The 20,318-nt window shown below is 41.5% G+C and overlaps 1 protein-coding gene across 3 annotated transcripts in view; it reads left to right on the forward strand.

The window, feature by feature from the left end:
• ACE2 (angiotensin converting enzyme 2) overlaps positions 1-12,782 on the forward strand; it is a 45,412-nt gene extending 32,630 nt beyond the window's left edge. For 2 of the 3 annotated variants that reach the window (XM_034434910.3, XM_034434902.2), the window contains exons 16-18: positions 5,161-5,277; positions 12,060-12,254; positions 12,550-12,782. In XM_034434910.3, the coding sequence (XP_034290801.1) occupies positions 5,161-5,277; positions 12,060-12,254; positions 12,550-12,661 (424 nt within the window). In that variant the 3' untranslated portion in view covers positions 12,662-12,782. Of the gene's footprint in view, positions 1-5,160; positions 5,278-12,059; positions 12,255-12,549 lie in introns of those variants that run through there. The other variant, XM_060686695.2, reaches the window with a different exon arrangement.
• The last annotated feature ends 7,536 nt before the right edge of the window (positions 12,783-20,318 follow it).

A 20,318-nucleotide genomic window follows, 5' to 3' on the forward strand; every position in this document is an offset into this window, starting at 1 on the left:
GTGGTCACCAACACCTTGAAGCGCACCCGGAAGGCCACCCGGAGCCAGTGCAGCTCGCACAGGAGAGATGTCACATGGGAGCGCCCCATCGCTCCCATAATCCCCTGCGCAGCCACATTCTGGACCAGCTGGAGCCTCCGGGTGCACCCCAAGGGGAGCCGGGACTTTATTGGAATCATTTGAAAGAGAAACAAAATTCTTGGTAATATATTCATTTTAATTAATGCTATTCATCCCATTAGTGATAATTGCAAGTTTTTCCATTTCTCCAAGTCTATTTCAATTTGATTTCTCAATTTATAATAATTATCTTCCTTCACAGTTATACACTTTGAAGTTAATTGGATGTCCAAATATTTCACTTTCTTCACTACTTAAATATCTAACTTCTCCATTAATTGATTCTTTTGTTTTTCTCTCATGTTCTTAACTATAATTTTTGTCTTATTTTTATTAATTTTCAGTCCCGCTACTTCACCATATTCCTCTATTTGCTCAATTAACTTTGGACCTGTTTCTGTTGGTTCTTCCATAATAAATCATCTGCAAATGCTTGTAGTTTATATTCTTCTTTTTTGGTTCTCATTCCTTTTATTTCTTTATCTTGTCTTATTTTTCTGTTTAAAATTTCTAATGTCAAAATAAATAATAATGGAGATAGCGGACATCCTTGTCTGGTTCCTTTTCTAATATCCACTTTTTCTGTCATTTCACTGTTTACAATTACCTGGTTGTACCATGGTGCCAAGGTTATAGTTTTAACCATGTTTATAAACCTATCCCCAAAATCCATCATTTGTAATTGTGTAGTCACATAACATTTCTGTGCATCTAAAAATAACAATGCCATTTGTTTCTCTGAGTGTGCTTCATAGTATTCCAGTGTATCCAATATAATTTGTATATTATCTCTAATCTATCTTTTAGGTAAAAAGCCATTCGGATCTGGATGTATAAACTAATTTAACAGCCTCTTCAATCTTTCTGCCATAATTGATGCAAAAATTTTGTAATCCGCATTTAATAATGAAATTGGTCTATAATTCTTTATTTGTTGTAAGTCTGATTCTTCTTTTGGTATAAGAGTTATATATGCCTCCATCCATGAGTTCGGGACCTTGGCTTCTAATAATAAGTCATTAAATACTTGGAACATTATGTTGCTTAATACATCTTGTAGTCTTTTATATAATTCTGCTGGTAATCCATCTGGTCCTGGTGTTTTGCCATTCTTCTGTTTTTTAATTCCCTCCATCAATTCCATCATCGATATTCTTTCTTCTAATGATTTTTAAATTTTTTCTGGAATTTTAGAGATTATCACTTTTTCTAAGTATTGTTCTATCTTCCCTTCTGGCACTCTCTCTTGCTGATATAGACTCTTATAGTATTTCTCAATTATCTTTTCCGCATTTTGACAACATATCTTTCCATCTTGATTTAATAGTTCATTTATCAATTTCTTTTCTTTTTTCCTTTTTCATCTTGTATGCCAGCCATCCTCCTGGCTTATTCGCATTTTCAAAGAAATTTTGCTTTGTTGGTTTTATTTTATTTGCCAGATCTTCATTTTCTACTAAGTTCAATTTGTGTTTTTGCAAGTCCTTCAAGTTTTTAATTTTTTTGTCCTGTGGATTTTTCTGTAAATCTTTCTCTAATTTCTTATACTCCTCCTCCAACTTCCTTTGAGTTTGTCTGTTCTGTTTGTTCTGTTTTCCTAAATTTGTCATTGCCAATCCTCTAATATATGCCTTCCTAGTATCCCATACATTTTGCAGTGATGTATCTTCTTTTCTGTTTTCTTTGACGAAAAATGTCAGTTCTTTTTCATTTAGTAAATTTTGACTTAATGTCCATCTCATTTTTTTCTCTGCCCCTTCCATGACATTGTTATTGGGTTGTGATCTGCCCATGTACTTGTTTCTATATCAATCCTGTATATCTTAGATATTAATTCTGTTGACATCCACATCATATCTATTCTTGACCATGACATGTGCCTATTTGAATAGAATGTAGATTGCTCCTCCTTTACATTTCTTTTTCTCCATGCATCTTGTAAGCTTAGTTCCTCTATCATTGTATAAAATGCTTTAGGGAGTGTCTTTCTTAATTTTTTATTCACTTTTGTAGATTTATAGTCTAACTCATTATTGAAAATCACATTAAAGTCTCCTGTTATACAAATATCTTCATATTCCAATATTTTCCTGTGTAAAATTCCTCTTGATTTTCATTTGGAGCATATATCCCCACTAATAATATTTTTTTATGGTTCATTACTATTTCTACCATTAGTATTCTTCCTTCCTCATCCTTAAATATTTGTTTAGATTGAATTGTCTTTTAAATATAAAAGGCCATTCCTCTTTTGCTTTGGGAAGCCAGTATTGTGTATAATGTCCCCAATTTTATTTGCTCCAAATTTTTTTATGTTGCTTTCTAATGTGAACTTCTTGTAAACATATGATTTCTAATTTTAACTTCTCTAATTTATTAAATGTTCTTTTTATTTTTATTGCCGAATTTAATCAATTTATATTCATTGATATTATTTTGATTTCTTCTTCCATTTCTTATTTGTTTACTTGTTTTGTAGATCTAGTCATTCTTATCTTCCTTTGCTCTTTAACTTCTTTTGCTCTTGCTCTTTCTCATATCACTCTTTCTTCGTGTTCTTTAGCTGTCTCTTTTAGTAGTTCTGTTTTTTTCCTCCTGGAATCCATCCCCTTTTTCTTCACTCAGTTTCTCTTCCTCTTGAAATCCTATGTACTGTCCATAAAATACTTCTGCTTTCTCTATTGTATCTAGTCTGTGTCTTTGTTCCTGCCAATTCACCAATATTCCTTCTGGTACCAACCATCTGAAATTCACTCCTCTTTTAATCAAACATTTTGTAAGAAATTGATATTCTTTTCTCAGATTTCTGACTCTTCTTGGAATTTGTTTCAGTGCCACTATCTCTCTACCTTTGTACTTTATTGTCACATTTCTCATCAACTGCAGTATCTCTGCTCTCAATGTTTTCTTGGTAAATCTGACATGAATTTCTCTAGGTAGATTGTTTCTCATTGCATACCTTGTATGCACTGTATATATCTTGTCAATTCTGCTTAATATCTTTTCTTTACTTTCTTCCATTGCTTCCGCTAATATCTCAATTTTCTCTGCTAGATTCTCTCCTTTTTCTTCTTCAATATTTTGAAATCTTAAATAATAATCAGCTTTATCCATTTCCAATGATATAATTGTCCTTTCCTGATTCTTATCAGTGGTTGTAAATCTATAATTCATCTCGTCCACTTTTTTCTCCAATGCTTCTTTTTCTTCCACTTGCATCAGTTGTCATTCATTTTTCCCTTTCATCTCTTTAACTTCCTTTAATTCTCCATCCATTTTTTTCTATTTTCTCATCTATTTTATTTATTCTTTCCTTAAGATCTTCATATATAGTCTGTAGCATATTTTTTAATTCCACATTGGTTTTTCTCTTGCTGTGTTGTAGTTTCTGCTGTCTTTTGCCCCGTAGAGCCAGATGCTGTTGATATTGATGGTGATGATAGATGTTGTGTTATTTTCTTCATCTTGTTTCTTTGATTCACATCACCCAATTTGTAACCCAAATAATCCAAGCTCTCCTCCTTGTTTAAATTCAAAATTCAAAATCTACTCCAAAATCAAACTTTTCAGGTACTTGTTACCCTAATCCACATGTGTTTAAACAATATAAAGAAATAAAAAATGCAGAATCTCCATAAAAAAGGAAAACAAAGACAAAAATTCAATAATGAAAATTTAAAAACCAAAACGTGCCAAGAACAGGGTCATTCCACTCTTGTCTTCTCCTTTGTTCAATTTATTTGTTTAATTTTCTCTAACACCACTAGATGGCACTGTAGTTTACTACCAATAGTCTTAAAGTTATAGTCAATCCAATTTTCATCTTCCAAATACAAATACAAATCTCAAAATTTCAAAAATCATTCACTGCAAAAAAGCCACTTTGCCCAATCTGCTTTCTGATTTTTAAATCAAATTTTCAGCTTTGTCAATTTTGTCTTCATTAATGGCATCCGCTTTTTCGCTACTATTACCAGAAGTGGGGAGATAGCCTTGTATCCACTCCCTCCTCTCTTCCCTCTCCTCTTTTGCCGTTCTCTTTCAAATAAAGTTTTTTAAAGTCAGGGAGTAAATTAAAAAAAAAAAAGGAATCTTGTTTCCAAGACCACAGTTCAATCTCACCCAGATTATTCACCTTGCTTTCTTCTTCTTTCTGTTTGTGTGGCCGCCCCGGCTTGTGACAGCTCCCGGAGAAGAGGCGTGGCCAGCATCACGGCGATACGGCATGTAACTTCAGGGCTCTGAAGAAGCGCTGATATCTCAGCCATTTTTGGGGGTCCCAAGAGATCATAGCCGTCTTGTAGGGGCAGCGAGAAATGGAGGCACGGGCTGGCACGAACAGGGAAATCGCAAATTCCCTGAAGTGCTGGCAAATAGCCTCCGACTCAGTGGTATTTTCCGTACACCTAGAACACAGGTGTCAAACTCACGGCATCACATTCATAGAACTGGGGTGGGCGTGGCTGGTGTATGGCCACCAGTTTGACACCCCTGTCCTAGAATGTTTCATATGGCTCAGTTGAACAGTGGAAAAAGAGGAAGGGAGAAAGGAGAAAAGGAAAAGGAGATTGTAAAGAAAATAGAACAGAATAGAACAGAACAGAACAGAAGAATATAGAGGGAAATATCTGATATGAAAATATGTGTGACTGGAACAAGATGTTGCTTTACTCTTTCTAATCATTTGTGTAAGGCTGCCAGAAGTATAGATTCAAATAATTTGATCCTGGAGGAAAAATTCTTATTTTCTATGTGAAGAATATTAAGTTAATTTTAGTTATTGGTATCAATTTATTTTGATTCAAACTAGATATTTCATAAGAAGATTAAATATGTACTTTTTGGATTATTTGAGCTCATTTTCCACCTTTTTGCATATATAAATATCTATTATGTGGTCAATGTTTGCAATCCACATATTCCAATAGGAATAGGACAATAGGAAGGATACCTTTGTTGGCATATAATTTGGATCAAATATTAACACAGATAGTTCTAAGCCTGAATATTTCTAATCAATACAAATTTCTTTCCCACCAGAACAAATAATGTCCGTGTGAGTTATGTGACACTGAGGATCTCCTTTTATTTTACAGTCAGCATGCCAAACAATACTTCAGAATTGGTTCCTAAATCTGAAGTGGAAGAAGCAATCAGGTGAAACTTTGGACTGTAAACAAATAAATAGGGTCAGGGTGATTTGTACTTGGATGGGAATATCAGGACTATAAATTTAAGATTGTTAAGTCAAAAAAATATCCCAGAAGAACCATGGTAGTAAACCACTTCTGTGTTGTTTTCAAGGAAATTCATGGATGTATTTCTGATGTCATCAGTCAAAACACAGCAACATTTTTAATGCAGGAAAATAGAGTAAATATTGTATGAATAATTGGAAAAATTGGCATACAGGCAACATTAAATTATCTTGTTTTATATTGTTGGAAGAAATGTCCATCTGGGTTCAGTTCCAAGTGGGAAGAAAGTCACTGGAAACATGGAGACTGCTTGGAAAGATGGTTTAATGGTGGACAGGACCACATATTTTGAGGTCCTGGGCAAAAAAGAGCACATAGGATATATTTTATTTATTTATTTATTTATTTATTGAATTTCTATACCGCCCTACTCCCGAAGGACTCAGGGCGGTGCACAGCCATGAAATAAAACACATAGATATACAAAATTTAAAATCGAATAAAATGAATTAAATAAATTTGGCTGAATTAATACCCAATTTAAAATACCCATATTTTAAAATCCATTAAAAAATTTAGAATTTACACTTAAAAGGGAGAAGATTTAGGCGAGGCCAGCTTGATGAAATAAAAGCGTCTTCAACTCGCGGCGGAAGGTGCGCAGATCCGGAATCCTCCGTATCTCTGGGGGGAGCTCATTCCAGATCGTCGGTGCCCCCACAGAGAAGGCTCTCCCCCTAGGGGCCGACAGCCGACATTGTTTGGCCGACGGCACCTGGAGGAGCCCCTCTCTGTGGGAGCGTACTGGTCGGTGGGAGGCTGTTGATGGTAGTAGGCGGTCCCGTAAGTAACCAGGTCCCAAGCCATGGAGCGCTTTAAAGGTGGTAACCAGAACCTTGAAGCGCACCCGGAAGACCACCGGGAGCCAGTGCAGCTCGTGCAGGAGAGATGTTACATGGGAGCTCCATGTTGCTCCCATAACCACCTGCGCGGCCGCACTCTGCGCCAGTTGGAGCCTCCGGGTGCACCTCAAGGGGAGCCCCATGTAGAGAGCATTACAATAGTCCAGACGAGAGGTGACGAGGGCATGAGTGACTGTGCGTAATGAGTCCCGATCTAGAAAGGGACGCAACTGGCGAATCAGGCGAACCTGATGAAAAATCCTCCCGGTCACGGCCGTCAAGTGCTCTTCTAAAGACAGCCGTGAGTCCAGGAGGATGCCCAAGTTACGAGCCCTTTCCGTGGGGGCCAATGATTCGCCCCCAATAGCCAGCGATGGCGCCAGCTGACTATATCAGGACGTCGGAAACCACAGCCACTCGGTCTTGGATGGGTTGAGCCTGAGCCCGTTTCTCCCCATCCAGATCCGCACGGCCTCCAGGCACTGGGACATCACTTCAAGGGCATCGTTGGGGTGGTCCGGGGTGGAGATGTACAGCTGGGTGTCATCAGCGTACAGATGGTACTTCACCCCGAAACCACGGATGATCTCGCCCAGCGGCTTTACATAAATGTTGAACAGAAGGGGCGAGAGAACCGATCCCTGCGGCACCCCACATATAAGGGGCCTCGGGGTCGATCTCTGCCCCCCTGTCAACACAGACTGCGACCGGTCAGAGAGAAAGGAGGAGAACCACCGTAAAACGGTGCCTCCCACCCCCAACCCTTCCAGCCGGTGCAGCATGATACCATGGTCGATGGTATCAAAAGCCGCTGAGAGGTCTAACAGGACCAGGACAGAGGAACAACCCCTGTCCCAAGCCCTCCAGAGATCATCAACCAACGCGACCAATGCCGTTTCCGTGCTGTACCCAGGCCTGAAGCCCGACTGGAACGGATCTAGATACGACGCTTCATCCAGGTACTGGGGTAGCTGTCGCGCAACCACACTCTCAACAACCTTCGCAACGAAGCAAAGGTTGGAGACTGGACGATAATTAGCCAATACTGCCGGGTCCAGGGAAGGCTTCTTGAGGAGAGGCCTCACCACCGCCTCTTTCAAGGCGGCGGGAAAGACACCCTCACCCAACGAAGCATTTATAATCCCCTGGAGCCAGCCTCGCGTCACCTCCCGGGAAGCCAGCACTAACCAGGAGGGACACGGGTCCAACAAACATGTGGTCGCGTTCAATCTACCCAGAATCCTGTCCACGTCATCTGGGGTCACAGGATCAAACTCATCCCAGATAACAGTCTCAAGACCTGTCTCCGTCACCCTCGCTGGATCTATCCCGTCAGAGTCCAGACCTGCCCGAATCTGAGTGATTTTGTCATACAGATACTGAACAAAATCCTCGGCTCTTCCCTCCAAGGGGTCCTCCCGCGCTTCCTGGTGGAGCAAGGAGCGGGTCACCCTAAACAGGGTGGCCGGGCGATTATCTGATGACGCAATAAGAGCAGTAAAATGAGTACATTTTGCTGCTTTTATCGCCACTAGGTAACTCCTAATATGAGATCTTACCAGTGTTCGGTCAGATTCAGAAAGACTAGCCCTCCAACAGCTCTCTAGGCGTCTTTTCCGGCGCTTCATCTCCCTCAGCTCCTCGGTGAACCAAGGAGCCAGGCAAGATCGGCGCCGGGTCAGAGGCCGCAAAGGCACGACTCGATCCAGGGCTCCAGCAGCTGCCCTATCCCAGGCGGCCACTAGGTCCCCAGATGAGGCGTGAGCCAGAACCTCCGGGATTGGCCCAAGCTCCATCTGGAACCTATCAGGTTCCATCAGGCGCCTGGGGCGGTACCATCTTACCGGTTCCGCCTCCCTGCGGTGGGGTGCTGCGGTTCAAAGGTCAAGGCGAAGGAGCGAGTGATCTGACCATGACAAGGGCTCGATGACTATATCCCCTATCTCGAGATCACTCAACCACTGTCCAGAGACAAAAACCAAGTCCAGTGTGTTTCCCCCAGTGTGCGTAGGGCCATGAATTAGTTGGGTCAGGTCCATGGCTGTCATGGAAGCCATGAACTCCCGAGCCACCTCAGACGCCTCACCCACGGATGGCAGGTTGAAATCCCCCATGACCATAAGTCTGGGGGTATCAACCGCCACCGCGGCAATAACGTTGAGTAGCTCGGGCAGGGCTGCCGCCACGTGGCAGGGAGCCAGGTACGTGATCAGCAAACCCATCTGAACCCCGTGGCCCCACTTCACAAGGAGGGACTCACAACCAGCTGTCTGAGGTACAGTGGTCTCCCTCGGCCTAAGGCCTTCTCTAATAATAACTGCTACTCCCCCGCCCCTCCCCTGTGACCTTGGCTGATGGAATGCGTGGAAACCTGGTGGGCACATTTCTACCAGAGGGACCCCTCCCTCTGGGCCCAACCAGGTCTCCGTAATACCCGCCAGGTCCGCTCCCCCCTCGTAAACAAGATCACAGATGAGGGGGGCTTTATTTACTACAGACCTGGCGTTGCACAACATCAGACGAAGGCCCGGGCCCTGAAGGTCTGTACTACCTGGAGAACGGGTGGAGCCTTGGGGGCTGGAGCACTCTACCGCTTGAAGACAGCGGGTGCGTGCTCCCTTAACATGATATGGCCCCCTGCTCCCGCCATAATCTACCCCTCCCACACACAGTACCAATGGTGAAAGCATAGTCTGGACCAGCTCGACCCTCCTCCGGATCCCCCACCACTCCCGCCGAACGTCCTGGCCAAGCCCGACTCTCCCCCTAGTGGGTTATCCCCCAAACCCACAATCCTAATTCCAATCCCACCCCCCTCCCCCCTCCCAGAACCCCTTAAAAGTTTAAACAAGGACAATTTTAAAAAACCCCGCAGCCCCCTCTTTGCGGCATGCCACCTCTCGGGACTCCAGAGCCCGTCATCGAGGTAGGCCCTCGATAGAATGGAGGGCCAAGCCTGCGAGAGGGGGGAGTCTCGCAGACCAAGAAGCTCCGCTGCTGAGTACATTAATCATAATGGGTAACACGACCATATCCTGAGGGTGTATATAAAGGACCGAGGAGAAGATAAAGGAATGAGGGATCTCAGAGACATATTTGCAGGACCAAGTCCCCTGTCCCCTCACAACAGAGGACATAGTCCAAAGCCAGGACGACCACAGTTCCAAGGGGGAAATAGATCTAACCACCCTCTCACGGTGGTTAGGTCAGCTGGACAACCCCCTCTTGTGGTGGGGTGGCAGCAATGAACCGATGGATATAGACAACGTCCGGGGGTCAGGTCCAAAAATCGCCCTCTCACAGCGTCCAGGGGTCAGGTCCAAAAATCGCCCTCTCACGGTGTTTTGTCCGGTGGTAAAGACCGATGGTAAAGTCCCCTCGCTGGTAAAGTCCCCTCGCTGGTAAAGTGCATATGTGTAGAAAGCTGGTAAAGTGCATATATGTAGAAAGCGTCCCGGTTCAGCCCCCAGGGGCTCTGACACCTGGCCACCCTCTCACGGTGGTCAGGCAAATGTCTAGCCCCCTCAGCCGACGGGATGCAGCCATGTACCGGTCTCCCGTTCAGATGGAAATAGCCCTCTCCAGAGTCAGGGGGATTCAGAATAGTAATAATAATAGGGCATAGCGCCAATGAGTCCCACAGGCTGACAGTTGGTCCAGGTGGGCCCAGTTCTAAAAGGGAACGCTGGAGGAGAAAGAAATGGGGCAGAAATGGGGCGGCTTTCTCAAGCCCCCCGCCCCCCGCACAACCACAAATTGAGGCCTCCCGAGGCCCAGAAAATCGCTCCGGGTCTTTTCCGCCCAACCGTGGTTGCAGGTCTCCCAGACCTGTTGGTTTGTTGCCCCCCCAGCTCCTACTCCAAAAAAGGGGGGGTCCCCAGCGCCGTCTGACCACCAGCTAGCCTCCACAGCAACCGCCATCACCGCCACCACCGCGCCATCGTTGCCAGCCCCCAAAGAGCCTGGCGACGTCCCAGAGGTCTTCAGGGGGTGCCTGACACATCATGTAGCACTTCGGGCCCCCCGGCACAGCGCCGCTCCCACTAATTGATGGCTCCGGCTGTGAAAGAAACGCTGCCGACGCTGCCGATGCCCAGCTGATCAGCCTGGCGCTCCACGCATCGCCCCTTCCCCTCGGCTCAGTCACGGAGGGAAAGAAAACCCTCTCCGTGCTGGCCGGGAGCTCCCCTGACAGGTCCTGGGGTCGAGGATCTTCAAAACGACCCCCAAAGGACCCAAAGGGTAGGTCGGCGCCCCATCCTCAGATCGCCATCCCAGCGGGCGCCGCCATCTTGGACATGCGCAAAAAATTACTTTGTATATAATGCATGCATATATATACATGCTCAAAAAAATAAAGGGAACACAAGCAGAAGACATCCGAGATCTGAATGAATGAAATAGCCTTATTAAATGTTCGTTACATACAGTAATTTTGTGTTCCCTTTAGTTGTTTGAGCAGTGTATAAACTACTGTATGTAAAGAACAAAGTATTTAATAAGGCTATTTCATTCATTCAGATCTCGGATGTCTTCTGCTTGTGTTCCCTTTATTTTTTTGAGCAGTATATCTATCTATCTATCTATCTATCTCAGTGGTGGGTTGCTCCTGGTTCGCACTGGTTTGCAAGAACTGGTAGTAAAAATTTCTAGTAATTCAGAGAACCGGTAATAACATTGGCTGGCCACGCCCCCGAACTGGTTCCCGGCCCGGTCGCCACTTGCTTACCCCAACCCACCTCATTAGAGGCTTTTTTTTTTTACTTTTAAAAGCATTTTTTCTACAACCTCTTCGGCCAAAAAAAAATGCTTTTAAAAGTAAAAAAAAAAGCCTCTGATGATCACGCGGCTCAGCTGGGATCGTCAGAGGCTTTTAAAAGCATTTTTTCTACAACCTCTTCAGCCGCATAGGCTGTAGGAAAAAAAATGCCTTTAAAAGCCTCTGGCAATCCCAGCTGAGTTGCCTGATCGTCAGAGGCTTCTAAAAGCATTTTTTTCTACAACCTCTTTGGCCGAAGAGGCTGTAGGAAAAAAAATGCCTTTAAAAGCCTCTGGTGAGCCCAGCTGAGTTGCCTGATAGATCCATACTGAAATATACATATTTCAGTATGCTCCCTCCCACATGGTGGGGTAGATCAGGTGCCTTGATAGAAAAACACTTAATCTCTCTCCTGGCTCAAGCTGATGAAGGGAGGAGAACTTGTGGCTCAGAGGTTAATGCAACTATCTATCTATCTATCTATCTATCTATCTATCTATCTATCTATCTATCTATCTATCTATCTATCTATCTATCTATCTATCTATCTATCTATCTATCCTCTCTTGGGCGACACCTTGGAACTTCCTGTTCCTGTGAAAGAAAGTCTGATTGGTTGTCAGACTCCCATGGGGCCATGCAAGGGTAACTTTGTAGTGTCTTGAGTCCCAAGCTTGGTTGAATCTTGCTGGGTGATGTAATCTCCCCAGGTGCCATGTGGTGAGTTCTGTTGCTAGATGGGTCCAGGGCTAATCCTATCATGTCCTGAGGACCATGTCTTAATCCCATCACCCTGGAGCTGAAGGTGGGGGCAGGGAGCTGCAAGGAGCTGCTTTGTCTTTAAAACATGTTTCTCCCTTTCTCATCCAAGGAAAAAGGCCAAACTAAACAGCAGAAACTGTGTGTGTAAGAGAGAGAGAGAAGGGAGGGAGGGAGGAAGGAAAGACAGACGGAAGGAAGGAAGGACAAGCATCTAATATTTGTTATGCATATCACTGCAGGGTCACTTTACAATTGCAATAAACACTTTAGTAGAATGCCTGGAAATGTTTTAAAGAAAATTTCCGACTTCATTTACAGTCTGTCTCGGGAACGTATCAACGAAGCTTTCAAACTGACTGATCAAACTTTGGAATTTGTTGGCCTCTTACCAACATTGGCACCACCTTATGAATCACCTATAACGGTGTGGCTTGTAGCATTTGGAGTTGTGATTGGTCTCGTAGTGATTGGAATCATCACCTTGATCATTATTGGACAGAAAGATCGAAAAAAGTAAGTGCTATTTATGGATGTTTAGTCTTAAATCAAGGTTCATTTTGTATGATATACAACAGTGTTTCTCAACCTTGTGAATTTTAAGATAGGTGGACTTCAATTGCCAGAATTCAGCCTTTCTCAGTTCATCTAGTACCAGTTCACTGGTACTTTTAACCAATATCTATCATGTCACAAATGCTTGTCAAGACTGATAAAAGCAGAATTTTACTAGAAAAACACTGTTTTCTGTACACATGCTGATAGTTTTTAAATAGTTAAATACTAATCAATGTATTATTTTTATGTGCAGGAAAAAGAAGGCAGCAAAAACTGATGCTATTGAAACTGCTGACATTCATGAAGATTGTGGACAAAGCAATTCAACATTTCAACTTGATGAAGCTGCCACAACAACTTTCTAAAAGCAACCAAATAAATGGACTTGCCCTACATATTTTTGCATGTTTGTGGCCAACACACTAACATACAAAAGGACACATTAATATAGATAATGCTAAAAATAAAGGCTCTGTAAACCAGAAATGGATTTGTGGAGCATGGATGAATTTGTGTAACTCAGTTAATATTCTCTCCCGCCACTTTTTTTTTATTATTATTAACTAAGCAGTTGTGGGTTGCCACTTCTGACTAAAAACATTTGATAAGTTTTTTTTTTCAAAAAAACTTTCATATTTCCTATGAAAATATGAAAAATAAAAAATCATGGAAAAAGAGACAGACACTTATTTTATTTTATTCTATTTATTTTATTAAATTTCTATACTGCTCTACTCCTGAAGGACTCAGGGCGGTGAACAGCCACAGGATAAAACACACAAATACAAAAATTTAAAATAGAATAAAAACGAATTAAATAATTTGGCTGAACAAATTTAAAATACCCCATAATTTAAAAACAAATTAAAATTTACATTTAAAATGCAGAGATGGCGAAGATTTCAGCATATTTAAAAGACTGTCCACAAGAGACTTATGAATGGGAATGGAAAAGGTGGATAGAATATGTTCAGAACAAATACCAAACTAGAAAGTATCAAATAGCTTTTATTTGAAAATAATGTATTAGAAATATTTTAATGTAAAGAGACAAAGAGGAAAAATTACACAGGGGGAGGGATGGGTTCAAGCTTATACATCAGTGTTATTAGTTATGAGTACATAATAGGGAAGTCTGGGGGGGGAGGGTTAGGGAGGGTTAGGGAGGATGGGAAGTTTGGGGAGGGAGGTGGGGGGGTGAAAAAAGGGGTGAAAATGTAATTGTAAAACTTTTGCAATAAAAAAAATAAATTAAAAAAAATAAAATAAAAACAAATTAAAATTTACATTTAAAAAGGGGAGAAGATTTAGGCCAGGCCAGCTTGATGAAATAAAAAAGTCTTAAACACGCGACGGAAGGTGCGCAGATCCGGGATCCTCCGTATCTCCGGGAGGAGCTCGTTCCAGATTGTAGGTGCCCTCACAGAGAAGGCTCTCCCCCTAGGGGCCACCAGTCAACATTGTTTGGCCAATGGCAGCCGGAGGAGCCCCTCTCTATGGGAGCGTACTGGCTGGTGGGAGGCTATTGGTGATAGCAGGCGGTCCCGTAGATAACCAGGTCCTAAGCCATGGAGCGCTTTAAAGGTGATAACCAAAACTTAAAACAGAGACGATAGTGATGGATTTTTTTAACAGTCAAGAACTTTTGTAAACTATTGTAAACTGACACTTTGGAAAGGAAAAATAATTTTTTAGAAATTGATAATAAAAATAGTAAAGATAATATAGATATTAAATATTGGATATTAAGTACAATAAATACAATATATAGAATAAATACAGTAAATACTCGTTAATCTAACTGAGAAAATCAAGTTATTAACAAATCTAGTTGATAAAGTTAATAAATATAATAAATACAATAAATACAATTGGTATTGGGTACAAGAAATGTGATTATATTTTTATATAACTATCACCAGAACTCTATATTGTCTATTTACTAAGTTTCTTTAATAGATATATTTTTGTCAGAATGGTTAAATATATATATATTTCTAAAAACTAAATCTATAATCTATAGCCAGCTCTAAAAATACTAAATAATAATAAAAACGTGGGGGAATGTTAAGCTATAAAAATTGAAAAGAGAGCAAAGAAAAAGAAAGGAAAGGGGTATTTGAATGTTTGAATATTATTAATCCTATTATTTTCACTGTTGCATCAGCTTCCGTCTTACAATGTCAGTCTCTGTCTGCACAGTCACTCTCTCGCAATCTTTCCTTCTCGAATGTAAGCCTTTCGTTTCTCCATTGGAGTGCAAGTTTCTGAAGTTCAAAATACAAAATATAGTTCCTTATTTGCAGTTTATTTATCTCACGGAGTGAAGCTCTGCTCTTTTCACCTTTTAACTGTTTACTGTTCTCTTCTGCTCACTATACTGCTCCTGATGCTAGAATACCGCCAATTGTTCAAAATAGTCATTCTCTATTGGAGACTCACTCTGTATCTTTAATCGCTCCTCCGGCTGCTTCTTCACCGGTCTTCCAAACTCGGCTAAATCCACTGCTTGCGTTATGCCTGCGGTACTGTCTTCTCTCCTTGCTTCCCTTTTTTTTTGGCCGGTGTGTCATGCCTCCAGGTCTGCCATTAAGACAAGCTTCTTCCAGGTTGTGTTGGAGGTTCTCTTCCTAGCGCCGCGGGAAACTGGACCTTTCCTTGCTGCCTCTGAGACTTCCTCCTTCTATTGTTTGTCCCTCCAGGACAAAACTTCGCACTCCCACAGCCCCCGATCGCTAGAAATTCAGCACAGGGAACAGAGTTCTGTTCCTTTGAACCACCACAGCATGACGTCACCACCGGAAGTGGTCGCTAGTTTAAAGAAGAAGCAATATACATTCTATTCAAATAGGCACATGTTGTGGTCAAGAATAGATATGATGTGGATGTCAACAGAATTAATATCTTAGATATACAGGATTGATATAGAAACAAGTACATGGGCAGATCACAACCCAATAACAATGACATGGAAGGGGCAGAGAAAAAAATAAGATGGACATTAAATCAAAATTTACTAAATGAAAAGGATTTTTTACAATATATGGAAAAAGAACTGACATTTTTCATCAAAGAAAGCAGAAAAGATACATCACTGCAAAATGTATGGGATACTAGTAAGGCATATATTAGAGGATTGGCAATGACATATTTAGGAAAATGGAACAGACAGAACAGACAAACCCAAAGGAAGTTGGAGGAGGAGTATAAGAAATTAGAGAAAGATTTACAGAAAAATCTTGCTAGCATGGAGTAAAATAAGTGTGGGATTGTTACTTAAGGCCTGCCACCAGATGATTTTGCTCCAGTCCAGATGAAAATCAGAATAAACACACAGAGAAGCCTTCACTAGAAAGGGCTTTCTTTTGCTCCAGGAGGAAATCAGAATAAAGAACTGGAAAAGCCTTCACAGGAAGAAGCTTTTTTGTTCTACTGTGGAAGAAAAATAGAAGACACAGAGAAATCTTCCCTGGAAGAGGCTCTCTGCTTTTGCTTCAGAGGAAGTAAAAGGCAGTTTCTTTTGAGGCAGTTTCTCAATTCAGGCAAGGTGGTTTGCAGCTTTGCAACATTTTAAGGTGATAATTGCTCTTGGCTGAACACCCAGACATCTCATTAAAGCTAGTATTCCTTTCCCTGCTTGGGGGGGGGGGAGGGAGGAAAAAAGCAGCGGAAAGTGTCCATTTATTATTCTATCTGAGAGCAAATAAGACTAAGACTTATTTGCTGTTTCTTAGCTCAGCTAAGGCGGCAATCCACTCTGCCGCACGAATCCGCTGAGCTAATAAACAACAGAATATAGGAGACGTGAGAGGAGGGGAAGGGCAGGTGGGCGTGGCCAAGCAAAATTTTCCTTACTGGTTCTCCAAACCAGTCAAAATTTTCCCTACACAGACACCAGAACCGGTCCGAACCGGTAGCATGTCATCCCTGCCCTTTAGGTCTTCCCTATGTACACACATAGCAATCAGATTGACCTAGACTTTTAACAGTATATTTGACCTATTCCATCCATGTATTCATATACCTTCTACCAAAACATGGTGGTGGAATTGGTTTTACCCAGGTGCTAATGGCAATCATATTGTTGGTCTTGGTTTTGGCTTTGGCTTTGGAGGTGGAGGTGCTGCTTTTCAATTTTCTTGATTAAGTCAAGTGTTTTCAGGCTACTTTGGTCTAGTAAGATTTGTATACAAAGCTTTTCTCCCTTCTTTCTCTTCCTATAGTCCAGTGGTTCTCAACCTTCCTAATGCTGCGACCCTTTAATACAGTTCCTCATGTTGTGGTGACCCCCAACCAGGGGTGGGTTCTAAATTTTTTTACTACCGGTTCTGTGGGCGTGGCTTATTTTATGGGCATGGCTTGGAGGTCATGTGACTGGGTGGCCATGGCTATGTGTATAGGGACTACTCAGAGGGCTGAAAAAAGTCATTTCTGACAGGTCTTCACACTTTTGACTGGTCCTCACACTTATGACCATCCTCACATTTATGCCCGTGCAGCATTCTTAACAACCATGTCACTCATTTCACAACTGCTTCTTTTCACCATGGTGATAAGATAGGGCAAAAAACGTAAAATGTGAGGATAGTCGTAAATTCGAGATCTGGTCAAAAGTGCGAGGATCAGTCAAAAATAACTTTTTCAGCCCTCTGAGTAGTCCATGTGCACAAAAGGACTACCCAGAGGGCTGAAAAAAGTGATTTCTGACAGGTGCTCACACTTTTGACCGGTCTTTGCACTTATGACTGGTTATCATTTATGCCCATTGTAGCATTCTTAACAACCGTGTCACTCATTTCACAACTGCTTCTCTTCACCATGGTGACAAGATAGGGCAAAAACGTAAAATGTGAGGACAGTCATAAGTTCGAGGACTGGTCAAAAGTGCGAGGACCAGTCAAAAATAACTTTTTCAGCCCTCTGAGTAGTCCATATGCATAAAAGGATACAGCAATAGAGAGGGATGAAGGAAGGGAAGGGAAATTAGAGTAGGAGTGAGGGTAAGAGAGGGAGGAAGAGAGGAGGAGAAGGAGAAAGGAAGAGGAAGTAGGGAGAAGAGGGGGAAGAAGAGAAAGTAAGAAGGAAAGAAAAGAGAGAGGTGGTAGGTTTGAGGAGAAAGATTGCTGTACAATAAAAAAGATGAAAGGGAAGAAAGCCAACCCCAAACAAATATAAATATATTAAGATAAAGAATGAATTGTTAAACTTTAAAGAATAAAAGAGAACAAATATGAATAAATAACAATAATTAGAAACACACATACAAACATACAATGTATTTTCTTTGAACAGAATATTTGGCCGGTTCACAAATTTAAACAGAGTTTAGTCATTTCAATTAAATTTACAATTTCTATATTTCCTTTTTGCCATATTTATTCCTCATCTATTTTTGTAAAAAACCAATATTACCTTTCATCCTCATCTCTAATCTTAATCAAATTCAATTTTTCCCTTCTATTCTATATTATACCCCTTCCCATTGTCATCTATTTTTATATCCATCCTCACATTGGTTAATTATGTAATATTACAGTTGTTTAATACAAATTCAACATTTTAATATAAATCAATTAGTTATATAACTATCTTTTTTGTATATCAATCAATATGAACATGAATATTCCAATTATTTCCATGCAATCCAATTTCTTACAAATTAATTAATTATATTTACCAATAATAATAAACCAAATAATTTCCTTCATATATTCCTCCAAACCACAACTTAACCATTTCTGCTTTCAACACAATATACAATTAATAGTATCTCAATTATTACAATTCCCTAGTTAAATAGAGCTTTTTTTCTTTTGTGTTTTAAAATCTTGAACTCTCCTCTTTTTCCCTAAATTTCCCATTGTTTGCACCTACCTTTTTTGGTGAGGAAAAAGAAAAAGAAATCTGCCTGCCTAATTTTCCAACGTTGCAGCAACAGCAAAGCCAACAGCTTGCTTTACTTTCAGTTTCATTTTTCAGCATAGCTAGGGGAAAAAAAATCTGCTCCAGCAAGCAGCAGAGCCCTGAGCAAAACAGCTGAGAGCAAATCAGCTGAGAGTCAGGAGCCGATCTAATCAAGGGCTAATTAGCCTATGCTGAAGCTCTGCGGGCCAATAAAATTACAAAAACAGAACCGTTTGTTAAATTGTTGGCTCGCCTGCCCCTTGCCCACCACTATTTATTGGCAATAAATAGTGGTGCGGAGGGGCAGGGCAAGGGGTGGGCAGAGCCGGTAGAATCCCACCACTGGCTATAGGGCAGCCCTTTGAAGCCCCGCGGCAAGAATTTAAACAGTTTTTTTTCCTCTAGCCATCAGCTGGGACTCAGGAGGCAGCAATAGATTGGGCGGGGTAAGCGAACGGCCGGCGATCCAACAGAGCAGAGAGTGAGGGTGAGTGAAGGCATGTGGGGGGTGAGAGAGGGCTTTGGCGACCCCTGTGAAATGGCCGTTCGACCCCCAAAGGGGTCGCAACCCCCAGGTTGAGAACCGCTGCTATACTTCTTACTCAAGGTGATCTGACATACTCATTTACTGGAAGTCTGGTACATTCACAGGTCCTTTGACTCTGGTATAATGCGTCCAACCCTTTTCAACTGTTCATACAGCAGTTTCAGTTGTCAGCAACACCTGGAACTGTCCTTCCCAATTCGGCTGGAGCTTTTCGTTCCTCGAAGTCTTTATCAGGACCCAGTCTCCAATTTTATATTTGTGAACTACAAACTCCAAAGGTGGCATTTGTGCTAACAATCCTTCCTTCCTGAGGGTAGAAAGAACAGAAGACAACCCCAGAATATAGTTCTTTAGAAATTTATCCTTAATCTCAAAATGTGGAACCCCTTTCTGATTTTCCAATGGTGATAATCCAAATAGCATTTCATAAGGGGAAACACCCAAGTTCTTTCTTGGTTGTGTTCTTATCCCCAGAAGGGTCAATGGCAGGCACTTGATCCATGGCAATTGTGTCTCCAACACTAATTTAGTTAGGGTTCTTTTTAGGATGTGAGTTTTAACCTCAGTTTTTCCACAACTCCAGGGATTCCCATTTTATTCCCACCCCTTCCATTACTCCCTTAAGGACCTTGGAAGTAAAGTGAGTGCCCTGATCACTGTCTATTACACTAACCATCCCATATCTAGGAATAATTTGCTCTAATATTATTTTAGACACCATTGATGCAGTGGCTCTGGAAGTACGGAATGCTTCTACCCATCCAGTTAAATGATCCACTAAAAGTAAAATATATTTTAAATGGCCAATAGGTGGCACTTCAGTATAATCTACTTGAATGTTTTGAAATGGTCTGAGAGAAGGGGGTCTTCCTCCCTTTTCTTTTTGCCTAAGATGTTGTTTGTTAGGTTTTTTTTTTTTTTACAAATTAAACATCTTTCACAAATCTGCTGTGCTACTGTATATATCCCAATACATCTTTATTTTTGCAAAAAGGTATCACATAGTGCTTGTGTTCCCCAATGTTTTCCTTGGTGTAGGGTTGCCAGTAATTCTTGAGTGATTTGTTTGTTTGACATCTGTCTGCCATCAGGCAACATCCATTCACCTTTTTCAGTTTGCTTAGCTCCTATTTGTTCCAATTGTCCCTGGTCCTTGGTGGTAAACACTGGAACTTGTTTTGGCTCTTCCAACTGAGGTATCAGAGGAAGCATTTTAATAACTTCCTCAGTTAATGCTGTTGCCTTAGCTTCAGCATCAGCTAAAGAATTACCTCTTCCTTCATAAGAAGTCAATTTTTGGTGTCCTTCTACATGAACTACTCCTATTGCTTTAGGCAATAACAAATTCTCAAGGGTTTCTACAATGAGTTCACTATGCACTAAATCTTTTCCTTTTGCATTGATGAGAGCCCTTTCAGCCCAAATCTTTCCAAAGATTTGCACTACTCCGAATACATATTTTGAATCTGTGTAAATAGTGCCTTTGTCATCTTTTAAAAGATTTAAAGCTTGATTTAAGGCATGAAGTTCACAAGTCTGAGCTGACCAAGCTATTGGTAGCTGCCCAGCTT

The sequence above is a fragment of the Pantherophis guttatus genome, chromosome 5 (genome assembly GCF_059756535.1).
Source record: "Pantherophis guttatus breed Tessera chromosome 5, ASM5975653v1, whole genome shotgun sequence".
Taxonomy (NCBI): domain Eukaryota; kingdom Metazoa; phylum Chordata; class Lepidosauria; order Squamata; family Colubridae; genus Pantherophis; species Pantherophis guttatus.